General features: G+C 40.3%; 2 protein-coding genes across 2 annotated transcripts in view; one reads left to right on the top strand and one right to left on the bottom strand.

Moving 5' to 3' along the window:
• Positions 1 to 15,888, bottom strand: part of aven (apoptosis, caspase activation inhibitor) — a 46,941-nt gene extending 31,053 nt beyond the window's left edge. The window contains exons 1-2 of the mRNA XM_008284890.1: positions 15,694 to 15,888; positions 11,284 to 11,455 (exon numbers count right to left, since the gene is read on the bottom strand). Coding sequence (XP_008283112.1) covers positions 11,284 to 11,455; positions 15,694 to 15,888 — 367 coding nt within the window. The remainder of the gene's footprint in view (positions 1 to 11,283; positions 11,456 to 15,693) is intronic.
• On the top strand, positions 1,410 to 18,204 carry chrm5b (cholinergic receptor, muscarinic 5b). Its single transcript, XM_008284903.1, has 2 exons — positions 1,410 to 1,462; positions 16,599 to 18,204. The coding sequence occupies exon 2, from the start codon at positions 16,672 to 16,674 to the stop codon at positions 18,202 to 18,204; it is 1,533 nt and encodes a 510-aa protein (XP_008283125.1). The 5' UTR covers positions 1,410 to 1,462; positions 16,599 to 16,671.
• The last annotated feature ends 343 nt before the right edge of the window (positions 18,205 to 18,547 follow it).

The raw sequence follows: 18,547 nt of genomic DNA, 5'->3' as shown, positions 1-18,547 counted from the left end.
ACAGACTCAAAAGCTCTGTATCAGGGTACACTCTAGACATCCTCCCACTAGGTTTCTGTCTGCTTTCACTGAGTACACTGAACATTTCAGGCACTGAGCGAATAATTTTGTTTTTACCTCCTTAAGGAACAGAAAAAATATTTTGTTTGCTCCTTTTTACACTGTGACTATGACAAGAAGCTTATTTGTACAGAAAAGGTCACATCAAAAGAAAGCCTGGCTGATGGGAGTAAACTGAAGGCAGCAGAAGAACTCCATCAATCTGCACTGACTGATTGAACAGTCACTCGCTCTGCTTTTAAAGCTTTTTATGCCTCCAGAATTACCAACCAAGTCACCATGAAGTGGGACATGTGATGGTGGAGCCAGCCACAGCCAGTTGTGTGATTGTATTTCCCCTCTGATGAAGACATACAGCTCTGCTGCACTGCCATGGCAAAGGCAAGCATTCAGCTCCTCCTGAACTGCTGCTGACACCCACATCAGCTCCTCCTCCAGCTCCTCCTCCCCCAGTTTCATCCTGCTCCACCACCTCTTCCACCTCCTCACCTCTTCCTCCCTCCTCTTACATGTTGCTCAGTGCTCTCATACAGCATGTGGCTTCACATATGTGGGAATTTCTCGCAGTAGTGGCTCACAGCTGAATCGGCGTGTTGGTGAGGATGTTAGAGCAGCGGGCGTCCAAACAGCTTTTTCTGCATCAGCAAGCAGAAGACTTGTAGGAGACAACAAAAAAAAAGCCATTCAGTGTGTGCAGCCTTGAGGATCAAAGAGAGTACTTGCTTTCCTTGCCGTTGGACGTGTTCAAACTTTGCAGAAAGAGTGCGAAAAAGACTTTTTGCTGTTTTCTTCGATTCCTCAGAAGATTTGAGCTCCCAAGTTCATCTTTCGGTGGGGAAAAAAAAAGCTTTGATGAGACTCTCAGTTAATCATCGCTGCTAAGAACGAGGAGCTCTTTTCAGTAATTCATCGTTCTGAGAAAAAGGACTCAACGAAGCACCTCGGCTGCTTTGTCACACGGACACTGACACTGAACAGCTGTTGCATTTAACATCTTGTCTCAGAAAGAAGCTGAACCATTGAGGAGCGACAGTATACTACACCACAATGCTGACAAACTTGTTTTCATCAAAGTGCCTCGTACTTAGCAACTGATGAGGATGAGAGACGGTGTGATGACCTACCTGTATGTGTGTTTTTCACCTCGTTGGAGAGCAGAGCACAGAGGAAAAAGTCAGCGAGAGGGAACAGGGGAGGGGAAGAGAGAGCCAGCGAGGGAAGGTGTGAGCCAAACACTGTGAGTGGACGAGAGAGAGAGAGCTACAGAAGACTTACAGAGCTCATAGAAGAAACTCGGCTAACTCTGGCACACTGAAAAGGAGCGAAGGAAAAACAGCGTATCAAAGACTTGGCCGAACGCCTATTTTATGCTGGAGCGTCGTGTTTGTCAGAGCCACACAGGGTGAGTATGTATGCTGTTTGATGTGGTTATTATGGCAGGAAATTAAACAGTTCACGGGAGCTGAATAGTTCACAGCTGTCAACTGACCCCACTTACTGTGCGGTGGAATCATATTATTAAAGGCTAACATAATCAAATTTTTATTAGTGAATAGTAAATGGAGCTGTAATAATGGATCACTGAACAAGTGCTTGGGTGCATCAGTGTCAGCAGTGCTTTGAGAGTTCAGACTATGAAAAGAAATTTTACAAGAAAGAAAATGCAAAATCTTCACTGCAACTGCTGCAACTAAAGATTGTTTTCATTAACAACTAATTGTCAGGTTATTTTCCAAATGATTACTTTGGTCTATAAAATGTAAGAAAACAGCATACGATCACTAAATATTTTGTGTTGTTGTGACAAAAATCCCAAAATATTCAATTTACTACAATGTAAGAACAAAAAAAAAGCAGCAAATTGTCACATTTGAGAACATAAAATTGCCAATACAATCAATCAATAATTAGAACTTGCTTCAGTAAGTTTAATTCAGGACATTTTTGGAATCATCATAGAAGCTAGAGGTATCTTCGTCTACTCTCCTAAATCATACTAATTTTAAAAATTGTTTGTTTAGTGGACAAGATCGATGATAATGGACAAAAGTGCTCTTTAGAACCGTAATTTTGAAAATCCAGTAACTGTATCTGGTCATTTTCAAGCAAAAATGTCCAATATTCATTAGGTGCCGCTTGCCAAATTCGTTGCTTTTGTCTGATAATAAATTGAATTTTTCTGAGTTTTGCTGTTCTGGTAAAAAAAAACAAAAAAAAAAACAAGAAATCCAAGGAAAATTAACTGTGATTCTGGGAAACTGTGATTGAGACTTTTTGCTATTTTACAATATTATTATTAGCTAAGATGACTAACAGATTGCGAAAAACAACCGACACCCTAAAATGAACTTTTGTATGTTAACGTAGTGGCACTTGAACACTGGTACAGGTATTTACAGATGAAAGTGGGCAGACGGTTCGGAGGGATGATCTCAGTGAAGTGTCTATGATCCACCTGCAGCTTTATTTAGCCTTGCACCATCCTCCACCGGCTTCATCTTAATCAGCAGTTGCAGGGAAACAAACCAACCACCTGTAATGCTTTGTTTCCTATTTTTGCCCGACAGACAGTACACGACCGGCCTCATTCCTCTGCTTTGACGCCAATCTGCTCCATTCTACATGGCTAATCAAGTATCCGTAATGACACCGGAACATATAAATTAATGGCATGATTGGGACTATTCATCTCAGTTAGGAAAACGTCCTTGTGTTTGTCAATCTAGTTAGCTGAATCACTGAAGCTCTAATGTGATTTCCTTTTGTCTCATTATGATGGAGCCTTGATAGGTGCCCATTAGTGGCCTGGTAAACTACGGCTGCGGGGGAGGAGGATTGATCCTTGTGTTAATGTGTACAGATAGATGACCATGTTAGGATGTAAATAACTGGCCAGCAATTTCCCCCAGTCATACAGGCACATGGACACAAATGCAGAAGAAGGGTATCGCACCATGTGTGCATTGCCTCTAGCAACGGCACAATCAGTCCCCAACAATGCAAAAACCAAGACAAACCCTAGCCGGAAAAAAAAAAAAAAAGCGTTTGGGATACAGAAACCAACAGCTATTCATTCCCCGAGGCTTGAATGCAGCCTAAAGGTGTTTTAATTCAATCAATGCATACTCCATTCACCACAACTCCTTTCTGATTCATCACTACTTCAGGTCTCAAGGTGATGAAAACCTTTGTCCAACAAAAGCATTTTCAAATTTCAACGGTTTTGAAATATTTCAAGTATCTAAAGCACCAAGGTTTCATCCTTGAAAAGTCTCCTCAGTCTGGAAACCACAGTCATTGAAAAGGTCTGCTGCCTCCTGACACATGGAATCTATAAAAAAAAAATGAATTAAAAAAAAAAAAAGCGTAATCACAGTCAATCAAAACACATGAATGCTAAAAGCACTCGGGATGTTTGGACAAGCAGAGGGGCTACATAATAGCTATCCATGAGGCCACGAAATAACAGAAATCAACATGACCTTCAATTCAAATCAAACAGTCTGTTTACATAATTTCCCTGTTGGGCTCCATTTTTCTCATCACACCGAGTACAGTACAGCTTTCAATAGAGCTTTCGCAAACACAAGTCTGGCACTGTACGCCTCAATTATATATTTTTAAATAGACTGGTGAGGGCAATTCAAGTCTTGATAATGCTGTGTTAAACTTCCCACTTGAATTTGACATTTGTGCATGTATTTGTACTGCAGGCATCCATGCAGAGGCTGGGTGAAACTTTAAGGCTCTTGGTGGGAAAAGTGAGTCACCGTAGCAGCAAATGCATTTGGATACATTAAACGGAAGAAAAAGTCTAAATGAAATATAAACAGCCTGAAGTGATATAAATGGAAGCTACATAAACAGCAGTGACAGGTTCTGCACTAGAACATGTGAGGCAGAATGATTGAATGAAAAGAGTGGGATGTATGGGCCGCGGCATTAATGTAGCGCAGAGTACAGACAAGTTGATGATGGAGGATACCACCGAGAATAGTTTCCCTAAGTTAAATTCGACGCATTTTGTGATCATTTTGGGTTGGAAGAAAAGGTGTTAAAACCTTTAACATGGGTGTATGCCAATACCCTTACAAGATAAAACACCAGAAAAAGATTTAATACTTCCCAATACATAGTTAAATCAAATGCAGTGTTTCAAAAATACCAAGATGTCCTACTACATCCGGCCAGTAGCTTTTCTGGACATTCTGACCAACAGTCTGCACAGTGGAAGATACGTCACATGCATCACGCCCTGCATTCCAGATGGCATACTTTTTCTTTTTCCTCACAGTTCGTACTATTTGGACGTACTACTGTTACAATATTAAACCTTAATTTTTGTCTGATTTGCTCATATGTCTGTTAAGATCTGCAAAGTGAGATCACCTGTCTGTTCAGTCTCACCAGCTTGTGACTCAAGCGAGACATTGTCACTTACATGACTCATCTTCCACTGTGCAGGGGATTGCGGGTCAGAAACTATGCTGGTTTGCAGATTGCAAAATGAAACCAGATGTAGTTGGACATCCTAGTATTGACATATTATGTTTTGGGACGGGCTGCAAGATGACTCGCAGCTAGAAGGTCACCGGTTGGCGTCCCAGTGAGGACACCCGGGATCTTTCTGTGTGGAGTTTTATTTTTGTTTGTTTTGGGGGGGGTTTTTTACCTTTATTTTACCAGGTAAAAATGTTTGAGAACCAGTTCTCATTTGGAAACATGACCTGACCTGGAGTTTGCATGTTCTCCCCATGCAGTGTGGGTTCTCTCCGGGTTCTCCGGCTTCCTCCCACAAAGTCCAAAAACATGCTGAGTTTAATTGGTGATTCTAAATTGTCTGTAGGTGTGAATGTGAGTGTGCTTGGTTGTCTGTCTATAAGTGTAGCCCTGTGATAGACTGGCGACCTGTCCAGGGTGTCCCATTCCTTCACCCTGAGTCAGCTGGAATAGACTCCAGCCCCCCACGACCCTATTAAGCGGTGTATAGATAATGGATAGATGGATGGGTGTTTTGGGACATACTCATTATGTTTCTATCATACTATACATTATGGTAGTACAGGTATTGTAACCCATACTGCCTGGTGGTGAGTCGTTAAAGTAAAAAGCTTGCTCCACTCACTGCAGACTGTGACAGATATATGAACCAGACAGTCACAATTTCAGGTGCAATAATATGACAAAGTAGTATTTTCTAAATGTATGCGTACTGTTTGCAGCACTACTTAAGTTGAGAACTATGTAGTTTGGAATGTAGGGTATGTTTGATTTAAGTTATCTACATTCTCATTTTAGAACTGTGTCATTTTATGTGATGACAAAAAAACTTCACCAAAATAAAAACCTTAGTGTTCGTTTTGTAGCTGTTCTAAAGCTTTGATCAGATGCTCATTTTAGATGAAAAACAGCCCTTCATTAAGCTCCAGAGGCAACCACAAGAAGACTTCCCAAGGCTGTGTCAGGCTCACTTTCTGGGATTGCTGCACTCTAATGTGTCGTTTTGTAACACTGTGGACTGTGACAGCTGGGAGCTGTGCCTCAGTGGGAACTATCATTGTAGATTTGGCATCTAAAGCTTCAGTAACCAGTCCAACCGTGGAGCCATTTTGATAAGACAGTCTCTCCATCTGACAGCGTTGTGAAGCACAAGTAACTCTCTTCATTTAAAGGGAAACTCTCTTTCTTTTCTTTTAACAAGTGATTCCTTTGTCACTGCAGTGGTGTTCAAGGTGATGACAGGCATCATCACAATACCCTAATGTCAGTGAGTGCTTTTTTTTTTTTTATACTTTCATTTCCAAAAATTCTTGCTTCTGCCTTATCTGACCCAGCTGACACACACAAAATGTCTTCACAACAACATGAAGAGCTCATCTCCGTCTGTAAATACATGTGGTCATTAATTTTACGACACCGATAAAAGCAAAACCTCATTTAACTTTGTGGCAACATCGTAATCATAAAGTCAACAAACTGAATCAGTAATATCCGTTTAGGGCTGCATTTTATTAGTTTTACTGTAGATTATTTGAAGAGTTTATTTACAAAAACAGATAACTCCATCTTCACAAACCTTCAGAAAACCCACTTTTCCATCGTCTACCTGAGATAATATCAATCAAACTTAAGTTATCTCTATTTTTGTCGTGTCATTTCTACTGAGTCAAATCCACTCAGCTTCAGTTTGATTGATATTACCTCAAGCAAAGAAACAATAAAAAAAAAAGTTTTCTGACAATCTACAAAAATGGAGTTCTGTTTTTGCAAATGAACTCTTCATTTTGACCTTGTTAAATCTTTAGTTTATCAAATATCAGATCAACATGCTCCAACTATCCCTAATTTTGACTCACTTGACAGCAGTCCAAAATGCAAAGATATTCTCTCAGCTATCAAGGAAAATAGAAAATTGTTAAGGAAAAAAAGCTTTACGAGTACTACCAGTAAGCTACTTAGCCCTAGTGACTAATCATGGTGGGGAACCCCCAACAGTGATTCTTTGAAAGGTAAAGTACCTTCAGTTTAACAAACACTGCTTTGTTGATCACAGATATTGATTGGAACTGTAATTAACGTGGCACAACACAATCAATTTGAAGTTATAAGATAGATCGGGTTATGTTCCACCTTCTTTAACAAAATGCAACCGACCTGTTTACTGTGGAAGAACTGATACGCTTCAGAGCTTCAGAGAGACATCACCTCGCTGTCTATAGCAACAGTGTCAGTACAGTAGCTGCTGTACATTATCTACGTCACTTCTTCAGATCATCCTCCCGTCCCTCAGTGGCAGAGGTTCTGTATAACCAGCTTTCCGGTTTTAGGCGTAACAGGTGGTGTTCCCACATGTTTCCCAATCGTTCTTAGAAAAAGGATTGGTGTGCCGTTACCATGGAAAGCGTTGCTTCCTGTACAGTGGCAGGATGCAGTACAAGTCGCACCCACAATTCACACGCCGTACCATGGAGGATGGGAGTACTGTTGAGACGTTAATTCCACAATAATTTCTGGTCAACTGAGCAATTAACTGGCCAATTGTTGCAGCTCTGGAGATCGTCTTTGAAAAGTTACACAGTATTGAGGTAACAAATAATGCAGTGCTTTCTTCTCCTAAATGTCACGGAGGACAAAAACAATCCCCACCCACTCAGATATATATTTGAGCTGTTTTGTTTTGGGCTTTTCAGATGTGCTCAGCTCTGATAACGGTGGTTTATCTGATAAAAATGTCCTCTGATGACAGCCGGAACCTTTGTAGCTCATTTTGTAGAGAAATTGCAGCAAAGGAAAGAAAACATTTTATCTACTTGATTAAAATGTTGTAAAAAAATCAGCCTATAATCGCACTCTCGTCTAACGCCTCCACCGTGCTGTAGGTAAAGCTCTGCTCTCAACCTTACTGCCCTGGGATTTTGAATCTCGCAAGATACATTACAAAAGGTTGAGAAACACTGCTGTGGGCCATTTCTCTCCTGAAATAACATAAAATCTGCAAATACTTTTGACCTGCACATTCTGTCCAATCTTGCCAATAAAACAAACAGAATACTTCAACAATTCGACACCTTGGAAACAAAAAGTGGTGGCGATAGGAGCTTCCACAAGAAGAAGTATTCTGTAATAGCTTTAGCCAGGAGGAAAAGGGAGGTTTCTGTGGTGAATTCCTGATTTCATGGCTACCTTAATTGGCCAGAAAAACGACTCTTAAAAGCATCACCTCCCACGTACAATTAAGTATCCGCTAGAGAGCTGCAGCCTCTTGCTGTACAGCATGACTAATCTGGCAATGTGGGCAAAACACAGAGACGAGAGATAGGAGTCAAACAACTCACAAGAGCACCTTTGGCATTTACACTACAAGAGAAGGAGAGCGAGCGACACGGCGCTGCTACACTCTCTAACTTTCTAATGGCGTGAGAAAAAAAAAAAACAATCCTACAAAAACAGTTTGCTGCTCCAAACACTCATCCTGAGTTAAAAATGGCCTCATCACTTCCTGCATACCGCCCGTCAGTGAGTGTGAACACCTGAAACCCCATCAAACGAGGATCAAAGAAATAGGACTTTAAATGGTTGTTGATCCAGTAATTAGTTGCATGTAGGTTTAAACAGATTAGACTCTAAGGGCTGTCAAACATCATGCATCAGTTTTTTTTTTTCTGGTGATCATTAAATTTGTCAATTTTCCTGCCAGAAATCATGATAATTAGTGTTCCTCCAGATTGCTATCCCCAATCTGTTGAAATATTATTTAAAGTTGCACTAATTGAATTTTTCAGCCAACTGGAAGCACAACAAGGCCCTAAAACTGAATTAATTACCTAAAAGACACTAAACTGCTTCAAGTCTCTGATGGGAGCTGCGGAGTCTGGTCTGGTTATTCTCCAACAGTTTGTCACTGTGAATGAACCTTTTAATTTAGACACCGTCACTGACCTGCGGTTCATATAAACACATCTATAAGTGAAGCTTTACAACATTATGAAAAGGTAAAAAGCCTTATTAAACTAACAAAAATACTTTTTTCTGGTCTCTGAAAAAAGAGCAAACAACTGGTCTGTTAAATATCACAAAACTTTTAGCCATAACAGACTCACGTTATGCACATTTCTGCCTACTCCAGCTTTAATTTAACTATGAATAAGTGGAGAAAAAAGAAAACATAAAATGTGCAAAAAAGGTAAAGTCAGATACAAACACGTTCTAGTTCTTTAATGTGCCACTGTGGTAAACTAGGGAGAGCCAATCATCTCAGCATGGTTGGTTGACTTTGGTTAATTAAACCAAGGGCAGTGCGTTGGTGTGACCCTACTCTGAATAACGGCATCCAAATACCCATATCACATCCCACTGCTTTATAAAATTTAAATGATCCAACGCCAGATAACATTTTAGGACCTCCATATCAAAATACCAGTTTTTCTATTGAAGTGTTCTACCGTCTGCCACAGTATATTATGAAACCTGCTCAGCCGTGTTGACAAGAGACTAAGTGGAAGTGACGCAAAGATTTGCAGTCACTCCTGCCATAGATGACTCTGATGTAATAAAGTAGTCAAAGTTAAATTCAGAATCAGCTAAAAATGAAAATAAAAAAATGACTAAACTCCAAGTTGTTTCTGGGCCTACACTGCTGTCCTGTCACATTTCTCTTCACTGTGGGCTCATTTTTCACTGCAATACAAAGTCTTGGACCTCTATGGAAACAGAACAACCATGGCTAGAACTCAGAAATCTCTTTAGTGCAGTATAACCAAGTTATAATGCCATAAATCATCAAAATAAAATATATATATATCCATCCATCCATTATCTATACACCGCTTAATCCTCACCAGGGTAATATATATATATGAGAAGTAATTTTTTTTTCATTATTTATTTTATATTACTTGAAAAAAAAATTGGAATCACCATTCACAACACTATCAAAAAGCGTTACTGATACTGGGAAAAAAGTGACACAACATACCATAGATATTTAAATGCTCACATTTTTCATTTGTCTCCACACTCATGTACCAATTGACTTTGGCCAAAAGTTTTAACACATAAAGAATAAATAATTTTTTAAGAAACAGCTTATATTTGGGTAATTTTTCTGACAAAACTACACATCTTACATGATTAGTTCAAGTACTATCAGGAAAGTTAAAAAATCCAACAATTTTTTCCTTTTTTAAACTTTCTGTCTTTTAAGCCGGTTGTTTTTTGGGGATTCAGAGAGTTAAAGGAAAACTCCTCTGCACAAGCTGTAAAATGTCTCAGCCAATGAATTTCTTGGCTGCAACAGTTTAGAAAAATATGAACTTAAGAAAACTTGCAAAAATAGTTTTATTTGCGTGTGTATTTGCATGTGTGTGTGTCCGTGTGTGTGTGTGTGTGTGTGTATGAAAAGACAATCAGGCTTTGCTACACCATAGATGAATCAGCTTTATTGAGAAGGGGACAATTATAGCCTCTGTTTGAGTTGTTTCAGGTTGTCTTTACTGTCAACAGTCTCTAATGCAAACAGATGTGTAAAAAAAACACAACAAGGAACTAAAGTTAACCATCCGTTATTTCAAAGCCCTATTGTGATGATTTGGGAGGAGCTGTGTCAGCTTCAGTGTTTGGTACCTCTGCTGGAGCTGACAGACACAGTAAAGATTAAACTTTACAGTAGCATACAACTGGTGACAAACGTGTGCATCGCCTCAGGAAACATTGATGAAAAGGAAAAGCAAGCATGCCATTAAAGTCTGAGTGTAGACGGAAGGTTCAGGTCATGGTAACTGCACTCACCATCACTGGTCAGGATGTTCACAAGACAACGAGGCAGTTAAAGTGATCAGAAGATTACTGAGCTGCAACAACCTGCCTGCATCTGTAACTCGTGATCCTGCAAAATCCACACCGACTGGGATGAATTAATTGCTAGAAAGCCAACAGCAATTCAAAACAAGCATAAACCACTTTGTGTTTCATGGTTGGCATCTGCTAAAATAATAATAATCCAGCAACACACACACACAGCTCTGTTAATCTAACACGAGACATGACAGTCCCTGTATTTGATGAAATCTCCCTGAGCTCTCTTACTTGTGATCCTTTGGGGAAATAAATATCAACAGAATCAGAGACTGTAGAGAGCCCAAGGGTCCAAACGCTGACCACTGAGGCTGAAATTAGCAAACAAAGACAACCAAGGATCCTCTATGCAGCCATCTGACAACAGCGTCCATACAGAGCAATTAAAGTCCCTTAAGACAACACACATTTCCTCTGAACTAATTGGGATGCAGAGACAACTTCAGAAAACTGCACGTAGACTGCAGTAGAGAATTTGACACGGAATGCTTCAATAAAGCGAATACGCAAATGAAACGTCCACACCCTTGTACTGTTTCTTTAATCCAGTGATGGTTTTGGTAATACTGAGTCAACATGTATTCGTGCCGGCTGAAACAAGATGGTAAATGATCAAGTGATCTTCCTGTGAACTGAACATTTGTGGTTTCTGGAGCAAACCGACTTCATTTCCTTGTCGTGCAGACTGGGTCACTACCCGAGAAACTGCCTGAAGATTTGTCAACACCCCACCAAGATCCTTTTGCAAACTTGTTATGGCAACTTCTACAACTGTATTTAAGGCCGAGTCATAAGTAGAACTCAGCTCTCCTGTCGTGGAACATTTGGGAACTGCAGGTGTTGTTTACAAAAACTTAAGTCCCATCTTACCTGCTGACTCCAGCAGCACATGGTAGTCTGTTCCTCTCTGAACAGGCGTGTCGTCATCCGACTCCTGCCTCTCCGACTCCTTGTAACGGTCCCAGTTTGACTCCAGCTTCCTCCTGGAAAACACCTCCGGCCTGTCGTCATCCTCCTGAGACTTGTCTCCTTCATCTTGGTCCTGAAGGAGAACATGTCACGGTGCACAATGAGCAAGATGATGTTAAATATAGTCAGCAGGCAGAATCAGAAAGCCCTGGCATGACATGTCATCAGACCACAGCTGAAGGTTTATGTGTTTTACCCATTAACAATGACATGAGCAAGACTAGCTGGAATGGCTCCTAAACGCAGGCAAGTTAGTTACACTAACCATGAATTTATTTAATTTAATTTAACAGATGAAAAATATACTCATGGATAAGGCAGGAGATGAAGTTACATGAGGCGGTCACTGGGACTCTGGGCAGTTGTTCATGCTGACAAGCAGAGAGCATTGTGGGGGTTTACTTCGTAATGAGCTACCATGACACAGACTTCTGTGACAGTTAATGGCTTCCACCCAAAGGTCCCAAATTGAAGATGAGCTGAAGTTAATTGGGATAGTGATATTATTATCAAGTGGCTAACGTGAGGGAGCCACTTTTACAGAAAATGTTATGTGTCTGCACTGAAAAATCTTAATCAGCATCTGGCCAATTGACTCTCTGTTTAAGAGAAGCACAAAAATGTATAGATGCAGCCATAAATTCTATGAGTGGTATTTGGTTGTGCTTCAACTATTATTTCCATTCTCAGTTGCTATTCAGTTAACTGACTAATCATTTGGTCTGTCAAGTACAACAAGGCCAACACAAAGTCACATCTTGCTCTAGTGTTTGCAAAGCAGTCCAAAGACATTCCAGTTCCTGGCATAGAAGACAGTTGGGAGATTTGGGGCATGTTTACATAAAACCAGGGGTGTAGTGCTATTTGTTTAAGCACCTTTGACGTACATGCACAGTTGAGTTGTGGCTTGTTTCTAAGGTTACATAACCACTGTTCCTACTGTGAGAAGTGTAAGTACATTAGTCAACTAAAACTGACCACATGATCAAATGCTAGACTGACTCTATGAATAGCTGATGAAGTCATCGTGTTGCCACTCATTTATTTACAAAAAAGAACAGCCGAGTACTCCCATCGAAAGGATTAACTCCATGCTGTTGCAGTATCGCTCCATCAGTCAAGTGACTATGACATGGCAAGACTGCGAGTCAACAACCCAATTAAGTCATGTCTGTAAATAATGTGTTGCAAACTCATATTTAGACCCCAACACTGATGGATTCCAGATATAATAGTGATAACTGCAGTATAAAGGCAGAAATAAAGGCTTGAATTTCATCTATTGTGTAATTATTGGCCTATCTTTCTTGGGTCGTTTATTGCATTCACTGTGCCGCTCAAAGACATACGGCAGCTACCAGCAGGTGGAATGTTTTCTTTCATGTTGTGGAGTGCACGAGTCAGTATCATTAATCAGTCAACACACCTCTATGTTAACACAACAACTCAACCAACCATTTGTTTTTACTGGCTGTCTTGCTTGGCATATGTTTAGTCGCTCGACTGGAATGAATGACTGGATCCTCCAGCACTTAAAATAACGTATATGAGCTCAGGCTGCATGACACCTAAGCTAAAAAGAAAATAAATCAAATGATCACTTGTCTAAATGGTTGCAGATTCATTTTTTCATTGATTAGTTGTGATAATGGCTTTCAGATTCTGTTTAATGATACAAGCATTAAATTTAAAGTGTACTGAGGGCTCAAGCTTTACTTCATTTGGGCTGATTTAACCAATTTACATGCAGCATCAATGAGCCAAATGTTGGGGAATAAAACTGAACACAAAAATGTCTTGCAACCATAATTGAAAAAGTTTCTATTTTAAACATGATGCAGCAACAGGAGAGACTTTCAGAAGTTCCTTAAAGTTTAAAAGCACCAAACAAATTAAGAGATGAATGCCTAAAGGTTGGAAAAAGGTAATGGCAAATACTTTGATAATCAAATAGTAATTGGATTGACTTTTTGAGCAGAAATACCAAAAATGTAGGTATTCCAGCTCCATACATCTGAGCTGCTTTCCTGTTTCATATAAATGTAAATGAAAATATTTTTAGAAGAAAACAAGTCATTTCAAGGCATCCCATCATTTTGGCAAAGTCCTTGGTTATAATCATCTGTGCACTTTGCTGTTTCTATGTCCCAGATCATCTTTAATCTAATGGCACCTTGACATTTGTACATCAGCACATTTCAAACGATGGATAAAAGAGGAGAGATTTTCAAAAACCTTTCGGTAAACTGTTGGCAGAAAATCAGGGCTGAATAATTAATTGAAATATTTTAAAAATTGCAATATGGCCAAGTACAATATCTGATCACAGAAGTTGCAATCTTTTAATAAAGTTAAAATTTGTCAAACATACAATATTATCACCAAAACATAGGGGTGTAAACATTGGAAAATGCAAAGCAATATTTTTTTTTGTTCTGTGATAATTATAATGAGATTTAAAAGAAAATATGATTTTTTTTAGCAGCTGACTTAAATAAGTTTGGAAGAAATTAGTCATTTTTAGGAAGATTGAGGTAATTTTTCTAATGAAGGGTATCAGCATAGAATTGTATTTATTTTTTAAAGCTGAAAAATCTGTTAGGATCCTTTCTAATGCTAGTCTTGTACTGGCAAAGACTTCCAAAACACCATTCAGGCTTTGCGCTCATCTTAAAGAGCTTTTTGGTGTTGATTTAAATGGTCAAACAAGCAATGCTGAATTTCTTCTATTCTTCATTCATTTTACTGTGCACATGAGAAGCCTTGCCTGTCAACAAAACCAGTGTCTTTAAATAAAACGTCTGTGTATTCAAGAACCCTTAAATCAGAGTAAATAAGGTTCTTCTCTTGTAGATTAGTTCTGGAAAATGAGAGCCATTCCTTCTACGTTTTAGTTAATGTGACTACTGCAAATTTACACACTGAACTGTCAATGCTGAAATGATATATGCAGCAATAATTATAAATGCAACATTCCTACAAGTCATATTCTCCAACTGTAAGGGATCAAGCATCATCATTTTCATATTCTTTTGAGTGGGAAAGTAATGCTAAAAATGATCATTCCCTCTATTTGTTTTTGCATACTGGAAATTTGCGTGCAGGATTCTGGTAGTATTCTGATTTTATATCCTGGCTTCTGTCAATAACGTAACTGCTGTGTTGTGCAAATCACAACATTGGGATATAGTCTGAAAAAATCTTTAAGACTTCTGTCATTTTCTACTAACAATTAACTGTCTTAACTGCATGTTTTGGATGTGGTGACTACAATTTTCCTGTCATAACAACAGTAATACTGGTCATTAACACATAGCTCCTATTCTTAATTGGCAGCTAAGCCTGACAAAAAGTTCAGGATAAATGGCATGTCTCACTGTACGTACAAATAGACGCCTCCCTGTGCCAAAACCAAATTCGTTAAATTTTTATGAGTCATACATTGCTGCCTTTACTATCGCATAGCTGCTCAAATCTTCTTACAATGATGCCACGGAAATGTGCACCGTGAGAATGACACAGCTTTGGGTTCGCTCAGTGTTTCATGTGTCCTCGCGAAAGTCAAACAAAATCATGCACATTTTTCTCCAACAGTATCCAGACCACATGGTAGCTGTGGATGCACCAAAGGAGATTTTTATGATTGCAATCAAGGAGCCCCTATGTACCAAAGTAGACTTCTATGATTGCAATCACAGAGCCCCTATTGTTTCTCTCCTAATTCTGTAGTTACCATGGCAGGGGCATTAACTGACTGAACATCCCAGCGGAAATTAAGCTGAAGTCTCTTGTGTCATATCCAAAGCCCAGATGGTACGATGAAGTGTTTGATCACTATGATGATGCACCTAAAAAGGATCATTCTGTTCAATCCAGCTCTTCACATGGTGGCAGGATCTCACATGTGCACAGAAGAGTGGATGAATTCATGATGACAGAGGTGACCATGATGAGCTAAAGCATGTCGCACACTGGACTGTATGGGAGCAAACAGCATGCGTAGAATACCACTTATCCATGGGATCCACGAAACACAACTTTATGTAAACACAATATGTTTGCATCGCCATGAGCACTGATGGCTGTGTACGTGTAGTTTTGGTTCAAATTGGCTATAACACCGGGTAAGCGCTTAACTAAAATGACTCCAAGATAGGCCGAATTAAAGTTGAGGCCCTATTTGCATTTACAGTATCAACCCGAGAACGTGTGCATTCTGTCAGCATCGAAAACTACCAAATTCACTTGATCTTGAATTAGGTTTGGCAGAGCGGGATAACGGGGCCATCAACAGTTCCTACAAACTCTCACCCGCTGATGGAAGTCCGCTGTAAAGGCGCCTCCTCCGCGCCCACGGCCCCGGTGGTGGTCTCTCTTCCCCCGGCCACGGTGCTGGCCTCCTCGGCCTCGGCCTCGGTGTTCGCCGCCGAAACTTTCGCCGTCGTTTCCAGCTCGGCCACCTCTTTTCCAACTGCCTCCCCTACCTCTGTTTACTCTGCCGTCCATTACTGTCAACTGTAGACGGACGGCTTAGCGTGTGACACCTCATAGTTGAGCGGAATGGGTGTTACATCGAATGTTGTCGTACGTGTTTGATTTGGTGTGTAGTTCCGGGTTTCATTTGAACCAACAGCTCTGTACAGGAATGTAGAAGCTTTTCAAGTTTGAGTGCCAAAAATATTGTTTTAATTTGTTTTATTTCCGTAATTCAGAAAGTACAAGATAATATGGACTTAATTATCATAATGCTATGAAAATACTGTTCAAGAAGAATAACATTTCTAAAATGTAAATATAAAAATACAATAAATATACATAATTACATCCATCCATGCATCCATTATCTGTACTAGGGTCGCGGGGGGCTGGAGCCTATCCCAGCTGACTCAGGGTGCCAGTCTATCACAGGGCTACAGCAATAATAATAATTAAAAAAATAGAATACTTATTTACATAATAATCAATAAGATAGAAAACAGTTTTTGTTTTGTTTTTTAATTACATACCTTTCTTGAAATTAGATGACAATTAAAATAAATTACACTTTAGTGCCGTTGTAATGATTTTGAATGAATTAAATTTATGAAGGAGTTTAGAAAATATGTAATGACTGAAAATAATTCAGTAAAGATAAATAAAAAAAAATATTGTATTGTATTGTATTCTATTCCATTCTAATATATATATATCTCACTGCTGTTTTCTTTTTATTTCAGGAAAACCGCTGAGTCTGCATGGGGTCACAAAGGGGAATTTCTCAACTGTAACGCAGACAGATAACACAGCACCATGGATCTCCAAAATAGCACTTTTGGCAACACTTCCAATGTCCAGGTGCCTCCTCACAGCCTCTGGGAGGTTATAACCATAGCCACAGTGTCAGCCATTGTCAGCCTGATAACTATAGTTGGTAACGTTCTGGTGATGCTGTCCTTCAAAGTAAACAGCCAACTTAAGACTGTAAACAACTACTACCTGCTGAGTTTGGCCTTCGCTGACCTCATCATAGGAGTGCTGTCCATGAACTTATACACCACATATATACTGATGGGTTACTGGTCCTTGGGGAACATTGCATGTGATCTCTGGCTGGCAGTGGATTATGTAGCCAGCAATGCTTCAGTCATGAACTTACTTGTCATAAGCTTTGACAGATACTTCTCCATTACAAGGCCGCTGACTTACAGGGCGAAGCGGACTCCAAAGAGAGCAGCCATTATGATAGGCCTGGCATGGCTGGTGTCGTTTGTCCTCTGGGCGCCGCCCATTCTGTGTTGGCAGTACTTTGTAGGAGAGAGAACAGTACCTGTGGACCAGTGCCAAATCCAGTTTTTGACAGAACCTGTGATCACATTTGGGACAGCTATTGCTGCCTTCTACATCCCAGTCTCTGTTATGACCATCCTTTACTGCAGGATCTACAAGGAGACGCAAAAACGGACAAAAGATCTAGCAGAGCTGCAAGGGCTCACAACAGGAAATGTTCCAGAGGGAACTAAACCTCAGAAAACAATCATTCATTCTTGTTTTCATTTCACCAGAGAGAGGAGGGACCAGAGTCAGGCTTCCTGGTCCTCATCTAATCAAAGTAACGTCACTAAAACTACCACTAGATCAGATGAGGCATGGGCGAAAGCAGACCAGATCACTTCTTTTAACAGCTACACGTCATCAGAGGAGGAGGAGCATCCCGTATCAATAGAAACCCCACAAGGATCTTTCAAAGAGCAAAGCAGTGGACAAAGTAACAAGAATGGGCAGGCGACTGATTATACAGAAGATCAGTATTTTTCCTCTCCTCAAAAGAAGAACAGTAAAAAGTGCATCTCTTATAAGTTTAAGCCTGGCTCAAAGGGTAAAAACGGCAATCCCACAAGTGCTACACCGTGCCCGCCTGAAGCAGAGCAGCCCGCCAAAAACGCCTCCCCCTCCACCTCCTCCACCGCTTCCAAGCCCATGGACCCCGTCCTGAAGAACCAGATCACCAAGAGAAAGAGGATGGTGCTGGTGAAGGAGAAGAAGGCAGCCCAGACTCTCAGTGCCATCCTCCTGGCTTTCATCCTCACATGGACACCGTACAATATCATGGTGCTCATCTCCACTTTCTGTGTCGACTGCATCCCTGTGTCTCTGTGGCACCTGGGCTACTGGCTGTGCTACGTCAACAGCACCATCAACCCCATGTGCTACGCTCTGTGCAACAAGACCTTCCAGAAGACCTTCCGCATGCTCCTCCTGTGCCAGTGGAGGAGGAGGAGGAGAGGCGAGGACAAGCTGTATTGGGGTGGACAAAACCCAAATGTCAACAATAAAATGACTTGATATGGCACTGCAGTGTCTGTTATAGCAGAATAGTTGCCCACATGTTGGATTTTCTTAATGTATACTGCAGTCAGTGGTCATCTTCAGCATGAAGTGCTGCATGTGATTTTGTGTGTTCAAATACATGTTGGTGGAAATGAGCCTGATGCAGCACTTTTACAGCTGTTCCAGATGATTCCAGGAGAGAAGTCTCATTAAGGTGGCTGCATCTTCTCATGATTAAAGGTTTAAAATAGTTTAGATTGTTTAAAAGTCTATTCTAAAGGGAAGTACCACAGATTTTACACATTAAAGTCTGTTCACAAGTAAAAGCCCCACGGCTGCTGAGGGAACTGTGTGACAT

This window comes from Stegastes partitus, unplaced genomic scaffold, assembly GCF_000690725.1.
Source record: "Stegastes partitus isolate 25-593 unplaced genomic scaffold, Stegastes_partitus-1.0.2 Scaffold9, whole genome shotgun sequence".
In the NCBI taxonomy this organism is placed as follows: Eukaryota; Metazoa; Chordata; class Actinopteri; family Pomacentridae; genus Stegastes; species Stegastes partitus.
Note: the sequence above shows the minus strand (reverse complement) of the source record. Positions and strands in the feature narration are given on the sequence as shown.